The 22,857-nt window shown below is 37.4% G+C and overlaps 1 protein-coding gene across 8 annotated transcripts in view; it reads right to left on the minus strand.

Moving 5' to 3' along the window:
* The window catches only part of SETD2 (SET domain containing 2, histone lysine methyltransferase), a 113,557-nt gene that overhangs the window by 14,275 nt on the left and 76,425 nt on the right, over window positions 1–22,857 (minus strand). For 6 of the 8 annotated variants that reach the window (XM_089918073.1, XM_022573298.3, XM_089918069.1 and 3 more), the window contains 4 exons: window positions 20,925–20,973; window positions 16,343–16,526; window positions 9,114–9,783; window positions 842–976 (listed from right to left, as the gene is read on the minus strand). In XM_089918073.1, coding sequence (XP_089774199.1) covers window positions 842–976; window positions 9,114–9,783; window positions 16,343–16,526; window positions 20,925–20,973 — 1,038 coding nt within the window. The other 2 variants (XM_089918074.1, XR_016394474.1) reach the window with 2 other exon arrangements.

Here is a 22,857-nt window from a genome sequence, read left to right on the forward strand (position 1 = left end):
CTACTTTTAGTATTATTCATTGTGATCCTCATCTCTCTTACTGGAATGTCAGCTTTTAAGCACAGGAATGGAATCTTACGTTTGTTTTCAAAATGCCTAGAAGGACCCAATTCACGGCAAGCCCTCAAATACCTGCCATACACACTGTCTTATTTCTAAGTGTTTCACATGTAGTCTTTTTACTCCATCTCCACCAACTGCCCTACTTATCGAAAGCCACCAGAATGCAACAAGAGCCTTCTCTGGAAATGTCAGTATTCTAACCTGCTAATTTGTTCATGTTTAGTTTCTCAACTGCTTCTAGTGCCAGCTCCTATTTCCCATTCCATCTAAAAACAGCATTTCATCAAGATTTCATCATATCCTTTTACATAGGTTGCAGAATACCAAAAGCTTCTTTCAATATATATTGTACAACATGTAAAGTGAACTATATCATTCAATTTTATATCTCTAGCCCTCAGTACAATATCATAGTCTAGTTCTCCATAAATAATGATGGAGCTAGTCTAGAAAACTATTACTTCAGAAATTCATAGCAAAGTGTAAGAATACAAGATCAGTCAGTTTAAATTACAAATAAAAAGGATCCTAAGGGCAAAGTACATATAAATTAACATAGCTGTAAGTTCCACAGAATTTTTGTTAATTGACAGAACTGTCGTGTAGTGCTCCCTCAGGGTCCACAGGCACTTGAGTGAAATTGGAGACTACAAAAATTTTTATAAAAAACAAACAAAAAAGGAGTAAAAAACCCCCTAACTAAACCAAACAAAAAGTAATCTTTCTAAATATAAGGTAGGTAGCCAAGGAGAGTTTTAGCAACCAAAATATTTCTTACTGGCTGTAAGGGCTGAGGCTGCCCTGGTGCAACTATTGTAGTCACGGCTGTGGCTGGCTGTACCACCACTCCTTGTGGGTGAGCTGTGAAAATCTGTTGTCCCTGGATGTACTGAAGACTTGGCTGGGCATAACTCTAAAAGATAAAATGAAGAAATTCACAATTTATAGTTTTCTAGCTCTTAATAAACAGTATCTGACTTCCAAGTTGACAAATCTTATTGGAAGATACACCCATTAATTTTTTTTTAACTTTAAATGTGAATATTTTACTACAAATGTGTAAAACAATCTTTTACTTCAAACTCTTTTTTTCTTTTTTGAATAATTCCCTAGTCATTTACTTACTTTGATTTTACTTTATCATAAAAAGTTAGAAAACTTTTTTGAGGCGGAGGCGGGGATGGGGGTGGGGTGGAGTACTCATGAAACCTGTCTAATTGTTTGGCTTCAATGAGACTTGAGTAACAACTGAAGTGCTACTCCTAGGATACCTGAGAAAGAGCTCCACACAATGCTCTTTACAGAGAGCGTTTTAACTACCAACTCCTAATAACTAACAGCTTGTTTTGTTTTGTTTTGTTTCTTTGCAGTATGCAGGCCTCTCACTGCTGTGGCCTCTCTCGTTGCGGAGCACAGGCTCCGGATGCGCAGGCTCAGCGGCCATGGCTCACGGGCCCAGCCGCTCCGCGGCATGTGGGATCCGCCCGGACCAAGGCACGAACCCGTGTCCCCTGCATCGGCAGGTGGACTCCCAACCACTGCACCACCAGCGAAGCCCTAACAGCTTGTTTTGACTGGAAAAGGTCAAAAAGAGTGATCCACAGTAGAGGAAGCTGAAGGTGATCAAATTTTAAACTAGCTTTCTAGCTTTTTGTAGGCTTCTATAAGAAAGACAGCGGAATTCAATATATCTAAAATCCTTATGACACACTGATTTATATATATAGTGCTTTATCAAGCAGAAAAGCCCTTTTGCATATATTATCTCACTCAATCCTGACCACCATCAGAGGTGGGTGTATCTCCCACACCTGGAGTTATATAACAAATAAGTACCATGGCTAGCTAGGACTTAAACCTACTCTGAAATTACGATAGAAAAGCTGTTTAAAGAAGTGGCAAGAAGCCCTGAAAACAACCTTGTTTTGTTAAAAGGTGATGACTACCAAGGAGCTGAACAGATACGTATTTAAGGACAGATTTTGACCCTATAAACTGAGATTCTATCAGGTAAAATGATTCAGAAGTATTAATTGATAAGTACTCAAAATACAAAATATAATCAAAATATAATTATTCCAAATGATACCAGTAAAGACCCAAAGAGTCTGAATAGGTAAAATGTAGCTGCCCGGCAGATTTCTGGATGAATAATTACTGAGAAGACACACAGAAAGAGGAAGAATACAATACGTGATTCAGTATTGCAAACAGCTTTATCTACACATTATCATAAACCAGATTCAATGCTAACTGTCAAAGCAGAATTGTCAGAATAGTATCACAAAGCTGAGAGAAAAATGTATACCTCAGAAATATTTTCATCTCTAGGTATTTGGATACAAGATGGGAAATATGTGCAACATCAAAAATTTTGTAGAAATTTATCTCCTCACCTAACTCCTGCCCCAAAGCCTGAAATTTGATTAAATCCAAAACACTTTTCAACACTGACATATAACCAGACAATACTGAATCAGAAGTCAGTACCAAAGAAGTATTAGCAACAAAGATGACCAAATACTGCTTAAAAAATTAAAAAGCATACTCTAAAGATAAAATATAAATAATTCTTAAAGTTCTTCTTTAACTTTGATAAAATAAACCATAAAACAAAACATATCTAACTGGGCTCTATTCTATGATCACCAATCTATCTGGAAAGTTACGTTTCCAAGGAAGTTTCTAAGGGCCGACGCCCAGAAGGAAGCATCCTCAAGAGGCAAGTTACTGTGCATGTAGGAGGTTAACACGTATGTGCTGGTAACCCTGATTCTGAGTAGAAACAGTTTCTGGGAGGCTGAAGAGGACAGATGGATAAACTGGAATTTTCCCAACCCACTAAGCCAAACACCAGATACTGTAACGAATCCCAAATTTAACTTCTTCCTGACCCACTCTCCTAATCTAATCTATCGGCAAATTCCGTTGGCTCTGCATTTTTTATATATGTATGTACATGTGCACGTCTATCTGTATGTATGAGTTTATACATATGTGTGTGTATATATATATATATAAAATAAAATCTGATCATTTCTTACATCTCTCCTTCTACTATTCCAGTATAAGTGGCCATATTCTCTTGCCTAGATTACTCAACAGTCTTTTAACTGATCTCCCTACTTCTGCCCTTGACTCCCACAATCTCTTCACCCAGAGCAACCAGAGCGAGTCTCTTAAAATACGTCAAATCACGCCAGTCCGCTGTAACTGCTCCAGTGGATTTTCACATTATTCAGACTAACAGCCCAAATCCTCACAAAGCCCTGACCATCTTGTTCCTCTCCAAGGCCTTGACCTCATTTCCTACTATAGGTGTACCTCAGAGATATTGTGGGTTCAGTTTCAGAACATGCAATAAAGTGAATATTGCAATAAAAAGTGTATCACATGAATATTTTGGTTTCCCAGCACATACAAAAGTTATGCTTCACTATACTGTACTCTATTAAGTGTACAGGAACAATAGGTCTAAAAAACAATGTACATACCTTAATTTAAAAATGCTTTACTGCTTAAAAATGCTGACCATCCTCTGAGCCTTCAGAGAGTCATGATCTGTCTGCTGGTGGAGGGTCTGGCCTCGATGTTGATGGCTGCTGACTGGGTGGCTGTGGCAATTTCTTAAAATAAGACAATGAAGCTTTTGCCACATTGACTGACTCTTCCTTTCACCATTTCTCTAGAGTACGTGATGCTATTTGATAGCATTTTACCCACAGTAGAACTGCTTTCAAAATTGGAGTCAATCTTCTTAAACTTGCTTCTGCTTTATCAACTAAATATATGTAATATTCTAAATCCTCTGATATCATTTCAACAATTTTCACAGCCTCTTTACCAGGAGTAGATTCCATCTCAAGAAACTACTTTCTTTTTTGCTCATCCATAAGAAGTAACTCCTCATCCATTCAAGTTTTATCATGAGACTGTAGCAGTTCAGTCACATCTTCAGGCTCTGCTTCTAATTTTAGTTCACTTGCTATTTCTACCACATCTGCAATTACTTCCACCACTGAAGTCTTCAACCCCTCCAAGTTATCAATTAGAGTTGGAATCAACTATATCTTCTGGATAACTTACTGCAGTTTCTACATGAGCACTTGCTGCTTCACCTTGCACTTTAATGTTGCAGAGATGGCTTCTTTCCTCCAACCTCATGAACCAACCTCTGCTAAGCTTCAAACTTTTCTTCTGCAGCTTTCTCCCCCATCTCAGCCTTCATAGAACTGAAGAGAGTTAGGGACCTGGTTCTGGATTAGGCTTTGGCTTAAGGGAATGTTGTGGCTGGTATGATCTTCTATCCAGACCACTAAAACTTTCTTCATATATATCAGCAATAAGGCTGATAAGACTATTTTGCTTTCTTATCAATTTCCTTCAAGAACTTTTCCTTTGCATTCACAATTTGGCTAACTGGCACAAGAGGCCTAGCTTTTGGCCTATCTCAGCTTTCAACTTGCTTTCCTCACTAAACGTCATCATTTCTAGGTTTTGATTTAAAGTGAGAGATGTATGACTCTTCCTTTCACTTGATATTTAGAGGCCATCGTAGGGTTATTAATTGGCCTAATTTTAATATTATTTTGTCTCAGGGAGTAGGGAGGCCCAAGGAGAGGGAGAGAGATCGGAAAATGGCCAGTCGGTGGAGCAGGAAGAACACAACACTTACCGATGAAGCTCGCTGGCTTATATGGGCTCAGTTCATGACACCCCAAAACAATTACAATAGTAATGTCAAAGATCACTGATCACAGCTCACCATAACAAATATAATAATAACGAAAAAGTCTGAAATAGTGCAAAAATTATCAATTTGTGACACAGAGACATGAAGTAAGCAAATGCTATTGGAAAAATGGCACCAACAGACTTAATTTGACACAGGGTTGCCACAAACCTTCAATGTGTAAAAAATGCAGTATCTGCAAAGCACAATAAAATGAGGTGTGCCTGTACTGTCACCTTAACTCATTTGGAAAAGGAAAGGCTTCACAATTATATCACACATTTTGAATGACAAACATTTCATATCCTGATTTTGAAAAAAAAAAATTTTAAGATAGATTAAGATACTAATTTTGAGAACAACTGTCAACAGGATGAAACATGTTATCTTCAGAGTGATCAAGAGGTTAAACACCCAAATCTACAATAGAAAAATGCTAATATTTTGGAGGGTAAAATTTCTTTGACCCTCAGTGAAACTAGGTTCATGAAGAATTTATCTGACAAGATCACAGTTGTGTAAGGCTTATCATGGAGACACTCTAAAGGATTCAATTAATGTGTAGTAAAGCTGTGGTTTCTTTAGCATGAAAAGTCTGGCTACAAATGTTGGTTGTGAGATAACTTCTAAACTGAAATGGCATTACCCAGCTTGATCATTCCCTGTATTTACTAGATATGGCTCCAGACAAATTTTATCTGTTTCTAAAGTGCAAAGATATATTTAAAGGGTAACAATTTATCAACAGGAAAGAATGTTACACATACTGAAAATAATTCCCAAAGGAAATGCAATGCCAAAAACATCTTAACAATATCACTGCAAAAAAAACCAAAAACCCACAAAAAACAAAACCTAAACAAACAAAAACACCCAAAATTGCAACATTCATTTGCAGATATAGTGTTTGAAACTCAAACTGTCAAACAGTATAGGGAAAATAAACATTTTCTAGGGTTCTGTAGTGCCTACCCAAACTAGCTGACAATCAAACGCCAAAGCCAAAACAATTAACAGCAATAAAAAGGGGAAACTGGTTTGCAGTCCCACTGAAATAATATAAAAGATGTACACATTTGTGAGATATATCCAAATAGCATGTGCCTGCAAAATTTATCCATTTACTGGAAGAAAGTCTGTTGGAGATTGGCTCTACCTACAAGGGACTTGAAATTACACAAAACATAAATCCAGTCTAGAAATATCTTTAAAATGTGACTTCTAATGGGAATTTTAAGAGAGGGTCCAATATGTTATAGAGGGGAAAACATAATTGTTCTGCTCCCACTTCTAAAGGGAAAAAAATAGCTATTACTTTATATCTGAGTCACTTCACTTATGTGAACAATTTATAGTCTAAGCACTCAATTTTTTGAGATGTAATTTAGTGTAACTTTTTAAGAATAGGTCACTCTAATGTCACAAGACCACTATAAAGCACATGGCCTCAGTTAAAACGGAGCTTGTATGTCTAATAAGCAGCTGTGGCAAAAAATTAAAGTCACCTTCTGATAACACAACTGCTCCAAATTTCAAAGATACTGCATATGTACACATACTCACAAATTTTTATTATACCATATCACATGCTACTTCATTGTCAAGGTTATTATACCTTATTATAGGTTATACCTATAATTATACCTCAGCTCATGTTGGTATGGTTGATATTTGATTTGAACAACACAGGCCTCAACATAGACCAGATATTATGAGCCAGACACCAGATAGATGACCTTGATCAGCTGTAATTCACAGCCCACTAATGTCAATACTCTCAGTATTAAGGTAACTAAGTAAGAACTATAATTAAACCTTCAAGGTATATGGTGCTTTAAATTTATCATTACTAACATCCATTATCTCATACAAACCTCAACCACTCTGAGGCATTCTGCTCATTTAATAAATGAGAAAACTAAAACTGAAGAATCTAAGTGCCAGTCTCCAGGACACACAGTAAGTGACAGACTAGGACTTAAAATACACACGCTAACAACATGCTCTATGCTTCTCATTACCCAGAGTCGAACATCATCTCTGATCAACTAATCTCATAAAGGGAAGCATAGTCTGAAGCATCTTAGTCCATTTATCAACTACTCTAGCACACAAAAAGCAGATTAGGGAGTCAATAAATGACTCCTTGGTAGGAACAGACTGAAAACTGGAAATAAAATTGTAATACTTGGGCTTCCCTGGTGGCACAGTGGTTGAGAGTCCGCCTGCCGATGCAGGGGACATGGGTTCGTGCCCCGGTCCTGGAGGATCCCACATGCCGCGGAGCGGCTGGGACAGTGAGCCATGGCCGCTGAGCCTGCGCATCCGGAGCCTGTGCTCCGCAACGGGAGAGGCCACAACAGTGAGAGGCCCGTGTACCGCAAAAAAAAAAAAAAAAAAAAAAAAAAATTGTAATACTTGAGTCTTAAGGCTATGACTAAACCCTAGAGAAATCTTTTGCTCACTGGGATGGAAAAATAAATTCTATTTTAGAAGAACAACCATAAGATCACTGAGCTCTCTACTAAAGAGTCTTTAATTCTGTAGGAGGCAGAATTATGCATAACAAACACCACCACCACCAACAATAAAAAGCTAAGAAAATTGATAGCCAATAACCAATAATGCGCATTTTCTTACCTGCTGTATTTAGCCCTATAACATTAATTTTAAGCCAAACATGAAAGGAAAAACACACACAAAAAAAACTAAGTATAAGAATGTTCAGTGCAGTATTATTTATAATTATGAAAAAGAACTTTCAATTTAAACAACTACCCCAGGAAAATGGATAAACAGCGACCTTATAAGCAAATGTGGTATTATACAGACGTTAAAATGTGTATGTGGGGCTTCCCTGGTGGCGCAGTGGTTGAGAGTCCACCTGCCGATGCAGGGGACACGGGTTCGTGCCCTGGTCCAGGAAGATCCCACATGCCGTGGAGTGGCTAGGCCCGTGAGCCATGGCCACTGAGCCTGCGTGCCCGGAGCCTGTGCTCCGCAACGGGGGAGGCCACAACAGTGAGAGGCCCACGTACCGCAAAAAAAAAAAAGTGTATGTATGCATATATATATATATATATATATACACACACACACACACACACATAAAAATACAGAGTAATCTGGAAAAACGGTTAAGAATCATGTTACACAGAAAAACATGGGATAAAAAAACTTCCAAGTCTTCAAAATTACAAATTCATAAAATATATAAACATGTAAAGAGATCATAAAAAATGAAGGGAGGGGCTTCCCTGGTAGCACAGTGGTTGGGAATCTGCCTGCCAATGCAGGGGACATGGGTTCGAGCCCTGGTCTGGGAAGATCCCACATGCCGCAGAGCAACTAGGCCGGTGAGCCACAACTACTGAGCCTGCGCGTCTGGAGCCTGTGCTCCACAAGAAGAGAGGCCACGACAGTGAGAGGCCCACGCACCACGATGAAGAGTGGCCCCCGCTCACCGCAAGTAGAGAAAGCCCACGCACAGAAATGAAGACCCAACACAGCCAAAAATAAATAAATAAATAAAATCTAAAAAAAAATGAAGGCAGTTAATACAGTTAAGGTTTTCAGAATTAAAGCAGGACACTTTGTCACGGCCTTTTGGACAAAATTTTGATACAGCTTCATAACAAAAATACAAACAGAAGTAAAAATCACTTCTGTTACCTCAATACTAAGTAATGTGTATAGGAAACATCTCTGGGAGTCTCTGCCATCCACAATAATTCACCTTTAAGGGGTGACGAGGAATGAAGAGAGAGACATAGGAATGTGGTGAAGACGATGCCTTAAAGAGTCTTTTTTTTTTTTTAATGTATTGGTTTTAAAAAAAGAAAAGAAATTTGATTTAAAACCACAAAAATACACTTCAAAAGTTATTCTCTCTCTCTCTCTCGCTGATCACTTGCTTTTGGGGAAGCCAGCTGGCATGTTGTAAGCAGCGCTATTGAGAGTGGTAAGGAACCAAGGACAGCTAACAACCATGTGAGTGAGCTTGAAAGTAAACCTTCCATCCCCTGTCTAGTCTTCAGATGACTACAACCCTGCTTAATAGCTTGACTGTAATTTCATGACTCTGAGCCAGAACCACCCAGCCAAATTGCTTCTGAATTCCTGACCCACAGAAACTATGAAATAATAATTACTTACTGTTTTAAACTGCTAAGTAATTTGTGACACAATAGATAACTAGTATATATAAAATTAGCCAATATGTAAAAGTGATCAATGGCAGGACTTCCCCCTCACATCAGATTTAACATCCCATAAACAGACAGTAAAACAGACAAGAGTTATTTCCAAAATTAGTTACCTGTACAATTGGTGGAGTTGTCTGTGAGTAGGGTGATGTCACACCATAGACAGTTGGACAAGCCTGTCCTTGATAATATATGGTTGCTTGAGACTGTGCAGGAGAGTACTGCTGCTGAACACTCACGGACTGTTGGTTTGAATCCCAAACACCATAATTCTGTCCCTGGACTGGGCCTGGGGCTGGCACTGGCAAGACGGTGACACTAGAGTCTTGGTGTACCACACCATCACTTTGGGCCACATACTGTGAACTGGAAACTTCCACAGGGGCTGCCACATGTGGCACCACTGGCACAGGTGGAGGGGCAGCAAGGGGTTCTGTAGAATGTCCCACCAAGGGCTGAGAATGATCATAAGGAGCAGGAGAACACACAGGATCCATGCTGGGTGTGGGGAGGAGCACCTTTCCAGCATTAGGATTGCTGGGATCCACATAGGCCTGCATGGGGTAACCTGGTGGGTAGCCAGCAAAGGGGTGATGAGGGGCACTGTAGCCAAGAGAGTCATAGGGCAGTGGAGATGTCATTCCCAGGTTCTGCATCTGCTGCTGTTGTTTTTGAGCCTCCCGCTGAGCTACCTCCTGCTCAAACAACTTTCGACGCTCCTCTGTAGAAAGTTTATTGCGATCTTTAATTCGTACTTTCTTTTTAGAAGTTGGTGTATCATATCTAGAAAGAAAACAATAAGAGCACCACAAAAAGTTTTTCCCTAAATCAGAGACATAACCAAAGCACTAATAAATGTTATGCCACTCGATACTAAACCATTAACCACACCAACTCCAATTTGGCACTGGCTGAAAATCATACTCAAAATTACTTAAGGAGTTTTGCAGATAGGAGAGAACCTCAAGGAAATAGACACTTAGATGAAAATAATAACTTTATCCTTATCCTCAGCTTCTAGAACTTCAAACTAAAGATACATGTAGTATCCTAAATAGATTCTTCTTTATAGTTAAGTTCTGTAGTTCTGTAACTACAAATTCTGAAATTAAAACAAAAACCCAAATACACTAATAAAAGCTACAGAATTTGATGTATGTCTGACCACACGCATTAATATCAACACAGGTTAGTTAAGTGAAAGACAAGCATGTACACATAAAAGTATGGGGGGTTATATTCACATACTCTTTGTGCAGTACCAAGTATAATATCATATTGCTAAACCTAATACCCTGTGATAGTTTTGACAAGTATCCCCAGTAAGCCCCCAAGAAACCATCAGCTCTAACATTCACAGGAGAACTGAGGACTTAAAAGATTCTTTTGTGAAGTTCTATGGACTGAATCAAACTTTTGAGAAAGGCTCTTGGCAAAAATGAAAAATGACAACTAATTTCAAGACGTTTCATTGCAAAGAAACATCTAATAATAGATTCATGGATAAGGGTACAGCATTTATCCAAACAACAAAAAATATATGGTCTAAAAACCTCGTAGTTGAAAACTTCCTTTAAAGTGTTAGTGGGGTGGTAGTACCCTTAGCTGCCTGGCAGAAACAAATGCAAACAGTCTATAGAAGAGAGGACCTTAAATCCAGGCCTCAATGAATTCCTACAGATTAAGTTCTAAGGAACAGGAGTTCATTAGAAAATAAATCTTGCCATTTGTAACAACATGGATGGACCTAGAGGGTATTATGCTAAGAAAAATAAGTAAGACAAAGAAAGATAAATACTGTATGATTTCACTTGTATGTGGAATCTAAAAAACAAAACAAATGAACAAACAGAGTTACAGATACAGAGAACAAACAGCTGGTTGCCAGAGGGGAGAGGGGAAGAAAGAAACAGGTAAGGGAGATTAAGAGGTACAAAAATTCAGTTGCAAAATAAATGAATCACACGGTATGAAATGTACAGTGCGGGGACTATAGTAAAAAACTATGTAATATCTTTGTAAGGTGACATACCGTAATTAGACTTATTGTGGTGATCATTTTGGTATAGAAATATCAAATTACTATGCTGTGTAACAGGAACTAACAGTGCTGTAGGTTGATTATACTTCAAAAAAACTCACAGAAACAAACTCATAAAAGATAAACATGTACTAGGAATATACTGTACCACATGATACATATATAATGAACACTGCTGTATGTTCTATATGAAAGTTAAGAGAGTAAATCCTAAGAGTTCTCATCACAAGGAAAGGTATTTTCCCCTATTTCTATAATTTTGTATCTACATGAGATGATGGATGTTCACTAAACTTATTGTGATGATCATTTCATGATGTAAGTCAAATCATATGCTTAACATCTTAAACTTATACTGTGCTGTATGTCAATTATATCTCACTGAAAGCAAAAAAAAAAGGTGTATAATTATAAAATTATAAAATACCCCCCCACACACACACATACACACACACACACACACACACACACACACACACACACACACACACACACACAAGTGAGAGGAAGAGACATATAAAGACTGCTGATGCTGGAATTATCACACACAAAATATTAGAGATGTTTAATATGTTTAATAAGATAAAAGAGGCTATTAAAAATATGCCTAAGGAACAGGACCATAAAATACTATCAGGCAGATTTGAATAAGAACCCCATGAAGCATCTAGAAAGGAAAAAGAATGAAAATTAAAACTCAATTATCATATAAAATTGAAATTGCACATACATGGCAAAATTCTACTTAAATATCCAAGAGAAACTTTTGCACATGTACACCAAAATAAGATAACAGCACTATACATAATAGAAAAAGCTTTATAACAAAACATTATACAGTAATAAAAATAAACTGATACTATTATGAATAAATCTTAGTAAATAAATATCAAGTCAAAACAAAGTACTGTCAAATTAAATGCAAAATAATAGCCTTTTCATACAGTTAAAACTAACATATTTTTAAGAAATATATATTAGATGACATAAAACTATATTTAAAAAAAGGCAGGCCAGGGTACAATGAACACAGACTCCAACAGATACTACTTGCTATCACAAGTAGTAAAGACAGGGGACGGTGCAGAAATAAGTGTCACAGCAAGGTTTATATAATTGTTAAGATCCTGACTTTTGTGCTGGGACCTCCAGGGCTCATTACATTATAGTAAATGTATGGAGAAAAGGTCCATGGATAGAAATAAGTGTCATGAACCAAGAAATAACCTAATATTCAATTCAATTCAGTGCCCATAAGAGCCATGGTATGGTTAAGCAAGAGATTAGATCTGAAGAGAATTAGTAACTTGGAAGATGATCTTCAAATTTAAAAAGTTCAATGAATTTCAACCAGGTTGAAAAAAAAAGAAATCCTCATATAAACACAGGGAAACGATAATGCGGAACACCAAATAAAGAGAACTTCTTAAAAGCAGGCCAAGAGAAAAGCCAGGTTACTTAACAAAGAATAGCAACCAACAAGTTTTGTAAAATCAATAAGGAAAGTCAGAAGAATGAAGAATAACAGCTTCAAAGTATTCAGAAAAACTGTCAACCCAAAAGAACTTCCTTTCAAAAATGAGAATAAATGTTCACATAAAGACTTGTTTATAGCCAGTAATATTCACAATAGTCATCTGGAAACAATCCAAACGCCTATCAACTAATGAATTTATAAACAAACTATAGTATATCTATACAATGGACTACTACTAAGCACTAAAAAAGAACTGAGATGCATAATAACATGGATGAATATCTCAAATATAATATGCTAAGTGAAAGAAGACAGAATATATTTTATAGTATATGATACCATATATATGACATTGTGGAAAAGACAAAACCAAGTCAGAAAGGAGATCAGTGGTGGCCAGGGACTAGGAGTAGAAGAAGGGGACGCACTACAAAGGGGTAAGAGATAATTTTATGAGGTGATGAAATGTTCTACTGGGTTGGCCCAAAAGTTTGTTTGGATTTTTCCGTAAGATGTTATGGACAAACCCGAATGAACTTTTTGGCCAACCCAATATATAACCTCTGTGGTTGTAGTTACGTAACTGTATGCATCTGACAAAACTCAGTGAACACTACACTTAAAATCATGAATTTTACTGTAAGCAATTTATACTTGCTGGTTAGATAAAGCTGATTTTTAAAATTGAGGGTGAGCAATGCAAACAAAACATGAAAAACACTTTTTAGACAAAAACTGAAATATTATGAAGAGAAACTCACTAAAAGAAACCATTTAGGGACTTCCCTGGTGGCGCAGTGGTTAAGAATCTGCCTGCCAATGCAGGGGACATGGGTTCGATCCCTGGTCTGGGAAGATCCCACATGCCAGGGAGCAACTAAGCCCAAGCACCACAACTACTGAGCCTGAGCTCTAGAGCCTGCGAGCCACAACTACTGAAGCCCACGCACCTAGAGCTGGTGCTCCACAACAAGAGAAGCCACCTCAATGAGAAGCCCACGCACCGCAAGGAAGAGTAGCCCCCTCTTGCCGCAACTAGAGAAAGCCTGCACGCAGCAACGAAGGCCCAACGCAGCCAAAAATAAATAAATAAACAATAATTTAAAAAAAGAAACCATTTAAAGGGGTCTGAGATAAGAAAGAAGAGAAACTAGTAAATGTAAACAAACTAAAAACATCAGTTGGTCTACATAAAAAAATTAACAATAACTGATGGGAGGAGAGAGAAGGAATTATAATACTGGACAATAATACCATGTAAATTGGGAAGGCTGAATGGTCAGAGTAAGTACTTATGTTGTTCAGGATATTGATTAGCTTCAAATTTTATTAAATTGAAACAACCAGTTAAAGAATTAAAGAGTTGCCATAAAAGATTAAAAAAAAAAACAAAACCACCCAATCAGCTATAAGCTATTTATTAGACACAGAAAAGTTAAAAGTAAAAGGAAGGAAGAGCCTTCCTGGGACAGGACTTGCCCCCATCCTCTGCTTTAGCTCCTCTCTGAAGTACCTAGACAACAGTATTTGATGCACATTTCCTGAGTTGTTTTACAGATGTGAAAACCCCCACCAAATGGAAGATGTTAACTACTTAAAGACCAGGAGCACATAGCCCCAGGCCTCCTTAAGCCTAAGGACTGATAATATTAACCCCTGTTACCTTACCCTCACCTGGCTTTTAAAAATGCTTTGCGGAAACCCTTCAGGGAGCTTGGGGTTTTTTTTTAGAGCATGAGCCACCCATCTTCTTGCATGGCCCTGTGATAAACCTTTCCCTGCTCCAAAAAATAAAAAATAAAATAAAATAAAAGGAAGAAAGATATACCAGTTAAATCCTACTAAAAGGAAGATAAGCATATTTCTATGAATATCAAACAAGAGACTATAAAGCAAGCTTCAATAAAATTCTAAGAACTGTTATCATACAGATCAATTAATGACAAATTGAAAATTTAACAAAAAGAAATTTAAATACATTGTATACCCTAATAGTATTTAGAACTAGATTATGAAGCTGCATTAACAAGAGTAGTTCAAGCAGTCTTACAGTTCTTAAACACTCCTATCAGAAGAGAAAAATTAATGAGCTAAGAATCCCAATTGTTCCAGTTAAGAAATTAAAAAAACAATATAACAAGCCTAAAAAAGCCTAAAAAAATATGAGTAGAAATCAATTACCAAGACAAAAAATGCTATCATTCTGTGATTTGCATTGGAGGTATTGCTAGCAAAGTAACATGAACAAGGCATAAGAATTAGAAAGGAAAACCAAAACAAATTCATATGATATGGACTGTTGACAATGACAAAAAAAGGAGACAGTGGGGCAAAAAAAAAATCCTATACTCTTGAAATTAATACAAGTTTTGTAATGGTTAACAAAAATAGGATCAATATACAAAGGTGAATTGCATATCAAAACACCAAAACCAAACTGAATATGTAACAGAAGTTAGGGTTCTCAGAAATAAATACACCAAAAGATAAACAAGTTTTTCTGGAGAAAACTATTAACAAAGACATTAATGAAAAACTTTATCTTCATTAAAAATATTAAAGAAGACCTAACTAGATAGAGAATATTCAAATACTCAAAGCAGATTCTACGGAAGAATAAATCTGAGAAAAGACAGGGCATCCCAGAAGATCAAGTAGGGATTTGCTATCAAGACTTAAATATAAGATAGTCATAGGAGTCCAGAAACAGATCCTCCCATATGTCAAAACCTGTTGGAAAGAGGCAGCACTGCAGATCAGTGGGGAAAGGAGGAGCTTTCAAGTAGTAAATCATGCTGGGACAACTGGGTGTTCACCTAGAAAGAAATGAAACCAGATTCCTACCTTAAAATATATACAAAAATTAATTCCCAATGGATTAAGGACTTAAATCTTGCTAAAAAAAAAAATGTATATACACACACACACACACAAAGTCATCTCAAGAGTTGGGAAGAATTTCTTAAAACACTGTAAACACTAACCATAAAGGAAACATACAATATATATGATATATTCAATTATACCATAATTAATAAATTCTGTGTATTGAAAGATACAGAAAGAGTCAAAATACAAGTCATAAACTGGGAAAAAATACTTGCAGAATTATATTTAGAATATAAAAAAAGAACACCTAGAGCTTAAAAAGACAAAATTTAATAAATGAACACCACATATAAAAAGACACTTCACAGAAGAGTAAACAGGAATGGTCAATAAACATATGGCAAAATGTTCAATCTATTTAGTAATTAGAGAAATGTAAATTAAAATCATGATGAATTACTATTACATACCCAGAGAACCCAAAATTAAAAATTCTGACAACTGCATTACATGACTGCTATATCTCAATTTTTTTTTAAAGTATATTTAGTTTAAAAAGAACTTCTCGGGAACAAATGTTTTCTAGTGCCCAGCAGGTGATTATGTGGCCTGTTTTTCTACCAGCATCACAAGACAGCCTCTGACACAGGGATCAAACAACATTTTGAACTGGTATGATGTAAGATTCACTAGAAAACATAGGGTTATCTCCCATCAACCCCCATTCCCCTTTAAAGAACAAATCTCTGGCTCCTCAAATAGCATTTAAACGTTATGAAGTAGAAGCCATTCGAGTACCAAAAATCTATTAGTCTTCACAGCTATTACTACTGTCAAAAGAGACTCTCAATAGTTATGAGTAGAGTTTCCTTTTATACTCACTCACAAGAGAATACATTTATTACAAAAGCACTTGTTGCCCCAAATCAGAAGTGTATCACTTGGGTACTTTTTGACTTGCTCAGAAAAGAGAGTAACTCACATAGGCCACTTACCTGTCATCTGGCCTTTTTGTTCCCCGCTCATAGGCAGAAGAAGGTGGTGAGAGGGAGCCCCTTCGTTTCCTTTTCTCTTTATTTTGAGTTTGTTTGTCTGGGTCTCTCTCTCTTGACCTGTTAGGAGTCTTTGGGGCAACTGTTTGATCTCTGAAGCCAACAGCATCCCTTCCTCGTTCAGTTACTAGGGGAAAAGGGTTTTTTAAAAAATTTACTTGGTAGACTTTTCTCCATCATGATAGTATACCAACTGTATAATAAAATTTCTATCCAACAAACAGACCTATGGACTCCTCCTTCATATACCCAGTCCCGAATTTGGACGAGACATAAGGTCTTATATGCTTGTGTGCTCTACTTCCTAAAAGTCTCTTCCATGACTGCCCTTTTCTACCTTTTTCCACCAAAGTCTCAGTCCAAGCTTTCATCATTTCTAACTAGTTCTGTGGAACACATGCATGCAAAATGTTCCTGATACCTTTAGTAAGGCAGTCTGCCTGTCAGTTCAAAATGTAAAAGCCTTCCCCTGCCCTTATAACTCTGCATATTTACAATTGGTAGAAAAACAGCCTGGCATGCTAAACATAAAAACCTCAATAGAAAAATCTCTTTAATTAAAAAAAAAATTAGACAACTTTTTATGAACTACAATTTCAAAAGAAAAATATTTCAAACACAGGTGAAACAGGTGGTAACTCAGTAAGTTATCAAAACCAGAGAGCTACATCTTCAAAAGAAGAACGCCAGCTTCCTATTCAAAGATGGAAGCTGGGGGCTTCCCTGATGGCGCAGTGGTTAAGAATCCACCTGCCAATGCAGGGGACACGGGTTTGAGCCCTGGTCTGGGAGGATCCCACATGCCGCAGAGCAACTAAGCCCATGCGCCACAACTACTGAGCCTGCGCTCTAGAACTTGCAAGCCACAACTACTGAAGCCTGTGTACCTAGAGCCCGTGCTCCGCAACAAGAGAAGCCACCACAGTGAGAAGTCTGCGCACCGCAACGAAGAGTAGCCCCTGCTCACCACAACTAGAGAAAGCCCGTGCGCAGCTACAAAGACCCAACGCAGCCAAAAATAAAATAAATTAAAAAAAAAAAAAGATGGAAGCTAACCTTCTTCACTCAGTCTCTTTACCTAGAATGGTTCTCACCCAATTCCATTGCCACTGCTCCCAAAAGCTGCCCTAAGTACTACTTTTCACTGATCACACCACCTAGTCTTTCATTTTCCTAAGTAGTCTAGATCCCACCAATGAACATTTCAATATAAACTGACTAGTATTATATGCTGTTGCTTTGTGTATGTTAGTACTGTTACCTACTAATCATATTGCTCTCTTCATAAGGAGAGAATTTCTTATAAAATATCTCTCATAGCGCAAAGCGGATTCTCAATAAACATTGTTTTTTCTTTTCTCATCTCAGAAAAATGTGCTATCAGTTGTTTTTTTCCCCAGCAGTAGGATCAGGTTTACATATACCATTCTCACAGTTCTTTTAGCTGGCCAAAAACTCCATTTATTTACAAAAAAGTTACTAATCTACAGCCATGTATGAGTATTTGTCAGTGAGAAGCTAACAGAACTAACTCATCTAATACCACATGCTGGCAGAAAATACAATACAATTAAAACAACTGTTCAGCTCAGAAGGTATTAGCACAACATCCTTTTGTGAAGTATTATTATCTAGTTTCATCTGGATCTGCCCATGACTCTCTATTTCCTCCTTCAAACCCAGGTTCCTTACCCTGGTGTTAATTTCCTTAAAATGTGGCTATTTCTTCACTATATACTGGTAAAACAAGGAAAGGAATCATACCAACAGTATATTCTGACTCTGCATCTGAGAATATGTGAGGCAGAGAAATCATCTTATATATTCAGGCTGATTTTCTCATATTTTAAAACGAGGATAAAGCTAGACTGCGTATTTCCCAAAGTATTTCACAATCCTTATGAATTTTAAAAGTTCTAAGCTTTTTAATCGCTTGACATTGAGGAGTAACATAGCAAGTCAGGTTTGCATTATAAGCATTTCTCTAAGCTAAAAGCCTGATACTGAGATGGAGGCGGGGTTCCCCACATGTGAGGATGAGACTGAAGTTGGCACACAAAAGGCTGCTCCCTGAAAAGATTATAATTGTCCACTACAGACCATGTCCTGCTTCTCTTAGAGGGCCATACCAGACTAGATATTTACAAAATAATGGTGGCAGGGTGGGGTGGGAGGACCTTCATAGGTATTGAAACTTTGCCTGTCTTGCTAATGTTTTCAACTCAGTGGGCCCAGAGAAGCTAGCCTCTGATGACCAACTCTATAGTGGTGCTGCTGATACTGCCAACCAGTACTACTCAACCCAGCTTTCTTTCTTATGGGAAGAAATCTTTGCAGCCCTAAGTAGGATGTCTGGCTATGAAGAGACTAAACCAGTAGAACTAAAAATATCCAAAAGATACAAAAGTGATGTAAAGGATACTTTACAGGGCTTTAACCAATAAGATTATTTAACCAATAAGATTTAAGATTACAAAAAGTTCTTCATGCCAAAAATAAAGAAAAAGACCAAAAACATGATTACACTGGCTCCTTTACTCTATTTATACTGGGTCACTGCTGGAGGGGCACAAGAGACTAACAAGAGCCACCATAATTTATACCATTGCTTTAATCTCTAAAGTATGTTGGAAACACAGCTAAGTGGTAAAGCCCAGAAACCATACTGCAATGGTCTCCCTATTATCTGTTCTGTAATAATGATTCTTAACCTTGTGAGGGGTCACTGACTCCTTGAGAATCTGATGAAAGTTTTGAATTTTCCCCAGTAAAATGAACGTATACCAAGGATTTTGCATATAAACATCTACAGGTAAAAACTTACACACACCTAAGGAGTATAGGTTTAAGAATGTCTGCTCTAGGGCTTCCCTGGTGGCGCAGTGGTTGAGAGTCCACCTGCCGATGCAGGGGACATGGGTTCACGCCTGGGTCCGGGAAGATCCCACATGCTGCGGAGCGGCTAGGCCCGTGAGCCACGGCCGCTGAGCCTGCGCGTCCGGAGCCTGTGCTCCGCAACGGGAGAGGCCACACAGTGAGAGGCCTGCGTACCGCAAAAAAAAAAAAAAAAAAAAAAAAAAAAAGAATGTCTGCTCTAGAGGAAGAAATGAATGGAAGAAAAGCTACTAGAAGGCCATGACTTCAAGGAAAGAAACAACACAGGGAGTATAAAGGGACATCTCCTTTGACAAAAAATCACTAAGAATAAAAATGCACAGATCCACCTCCTAGAGCAATGAAAATAAAAATTAACAAATGGGACCTAATTCAACTTAAAAGCTTTTGCACAGCAAAGGAAACTACAAAGAAGACAAAAAGACAACCCTCAGAATGGGAGAAAATATTTGCAAACGAAGTGATAGACAAGGGATTAATCTCCAAAATATACAAACAGCTTGTGCAGCTCAGTATCAAAAAAACAAACAACCCAAACAAAACATGGGTGGAAAATCTAAATAGACATTTCTCCAAAGAAGACATACAGATGGCCAAAAAGCACATGAAAAGATGCTCAACATCACTAATTATGAGAAAAATGCAAATCAAACTACAATGAGGTATCACCTTACACTGGTCAGAATGGCCATCATCAAAAAATCTACAAACAATAAATGCTGCAGAGGGTGTGGAGAAAAGGGAACCCTGCTACACTGTTGGTGGAAATGTAAACTGGTATAGCCCCTATGGAGAACAGTACTATGGAGGTTCCTTAAAAAACTAAACATAGAGCTACCATATGATCCAGCAATCCCACTCATGGGCATATATCCAGAGACAACTGTAATTTGATAAGATACATGCACCCCAATGTTCACTGCAGTACTATTTACAAGAGCCAGGACAGGGAAGCAACCTAAATGTCCATCGACAGAGGAATGGATAAAGAAGATATGGTACATATATACAATGGAATATTACTCAGCCATAAAAAAGAATGAAACAATGCCATTTGCAGTAACATGATAGACCTAGAGATTGTCATACTGAGTGAAGTCAGACAGAGAAAGACAAATATCACATGATATCACTTACGTGTGGAATCTAAAAAAATGGTACAAATGAACTTATTTACAAAACAGAGAGTCACATATGTAGAAAATAAACTTATGGTTACCAGGGGGGAAGGAAGGGAAGGATAAATTGAGAAATTGGGATTGACATGTACACACTACTATACATAAAACAGATAACTAATAAGGGCCTACTGTATAGCACAGGGAACTCTACTCAATACACTGTAATGGCCTATATGTGAAAAGAATCTAAAAAAGAGTGGATATGTGTATATGTATAACTGATTCACTTTGCAGTACACCTGAAACTAACACAACACTGTAAATCAACTATACTCCAAGAAAATTGTTTTAAAAACACATGTTTTCAAACTTATACCAAAAATATTTCATTTACCTAATGACATATTATCTGGTTCCAAAAACAAAATAAAGTTCTTATCAGTTACATCTGCATATTTCTAAAAGAATATTCATAAGGTCATATGCACAAAGTATCTCTGAATACCTACTTGTGCTCTCCTTTTCAGTTTGACTTTTCTTTGGAATTCGATATACCTCCTGCAAAAAATAAACCAAAAGAAGAGTTATCAGTGTGGAATGGAAGTGGTGATTGCTTTGAAGCTGAATGATTTCACATGGCAACAAAGAAATGGGGAGGAACAATCTGGTATTTAATTATTCTCCAAAATTTTACCTATGTTTGGCTTTAAATAAAAATAGATCCTGGTCCCTTAGAAAACAAGTAAAAACATATAGCACAAATACATATTTATTTCTAAACGTCTACCAGGCTTGTATGACCTCATTAGCCAAGTAGCAGACTAAGTAACTAAGACATTTTATTTCTGGCAGGAATACACCTCCTGATAATCTTAATTTCTATATGCCTTCTGCACATAAAATGAAGTCATATATAGTTCATTTACTGAAAGTATGCATATGAACAAGTCAAACATCTCACTTGCCATCCCTACTTAAGGGAAGAAAAGGTTAGTAATACCTCAGCTATATAAACACACTTCAGAAAAATTACATGTGTAAAGACAATTCCTGCTATTCAGCGTATTTTTCTATAAATACAAAATCAACTTGGCTAATGGCCAAATCTACTTTTATACTGCTGTTATTTTAAAAAAGGAAAGTTTTAGATCATTGTTGCTCTTCAAATACTATCTAATACTTTATCAAAATTGTTCTTGAGAAATATAAACTATGTTTTTAAGCCTTGAGGTACCTTTTCTTGCTGTATGAATCTAAAGCCTAGCAACAATTCTGTTCCCTGACAATCTCTCACTGTTCTAAGTCCGTCAAGTAGCTCTTGGGCACATACTTCCTTATCCAGTCACCTTGTTAAGTGGGCAAATGGCAAACCCACACCTTCTCAATGGTACATCATATAAAACCCTTCCTTCAGAGTAATCTCATAATACTGACCACACCTATATGACCTGGTAATCCCATTTTTTAGGAAATGTACTCTAAGAAAAATCTTTCCACACGATTTTTGGTTCTAGCAGCATTTGTGGAAAATGAAATAACCCACATGTCACAACTGAGGGAAGTTCAAGATGTAATATTCAGCTGCCAGTAAAAATGCCAATGTGGACTTTACAGACGCAGGGCAATCTGTATGAATGCATTATCTTATTTGAATTTCAAAACAACACTATGAGGTTGCTATCTCCATTTTACAAATGGGAAAACTTACTTAAAAAGTTTAGCAACCTGCCCAAGGTTATGATGCCTTTTATCATCTGTACCAGATGACACAGTGGCATTATTCTGGGAAGGAGTACCATTTTGGGGATTTATCCACAAATGTAGGTAACATCCACCATCCCCCTAGCCTTTTCTAAGTAGAACTTCCACTACAGCTGGGATTCTCAATTCTGGCTGCAGAATTAAACCACTCCAGGCAACTTTTATAGATACACTATCCAAAACAAATTGAATCTAAAATTCTGGGAATGGGTCCTAGGCACCTGTATTTTTTAGAAGTTCCCCAGATGATTCTGATGTCCAGAGAAAGTGGACATCACTGAATTACTGGCTTCTCTTAACAGCCCTCACTCATTCCTTCCTCACAAGGGAGAATTTGAGAGAAAGAACTATGTATGTCTGTCCTCAGCTCAGAGCCATCTGGGCTCTTTCTCCTCTTGGGCTGCTTCTGCCTGTAGAGAGGATACATTCTAATCTATTCCTCTGAGGGATGCCTGGAGTTGTCTAATTCAATGTCTACCTGTGGGTATGAATCAGGGATAAAGAGAAGAAGGACTCAACACTTTTAGCTCTGACTTCTCTATCCACCTCTTGGAGGGGTTAACAAAACTCGGGAAAAAGAACACCACTTATCAGCACCTACCCACATTATAGGGAAAAACAGGTATTCTGCTAATTTTAAAAGTTTGAAAATGACTGTTACATTAGGTACTCTGTAAACCT

The sequence above is a fragment of the Delphinapterus leucas genome, chromosome 10 (genome assembly GCF_059928025.1).
Source record: "Delphinapterus leucas isolate spDelLeu-1000000601 "Yukka" chromosome 10, BTC_Dleu_Yukka2, whole genome shotgun sequence".
Lineage (NCBI taxonomy): Eukaryota > Metazoa > Chordata > Mammalia > Artiodactyla > Monodontidae > Delphinapterus > Delphinapterus leucas.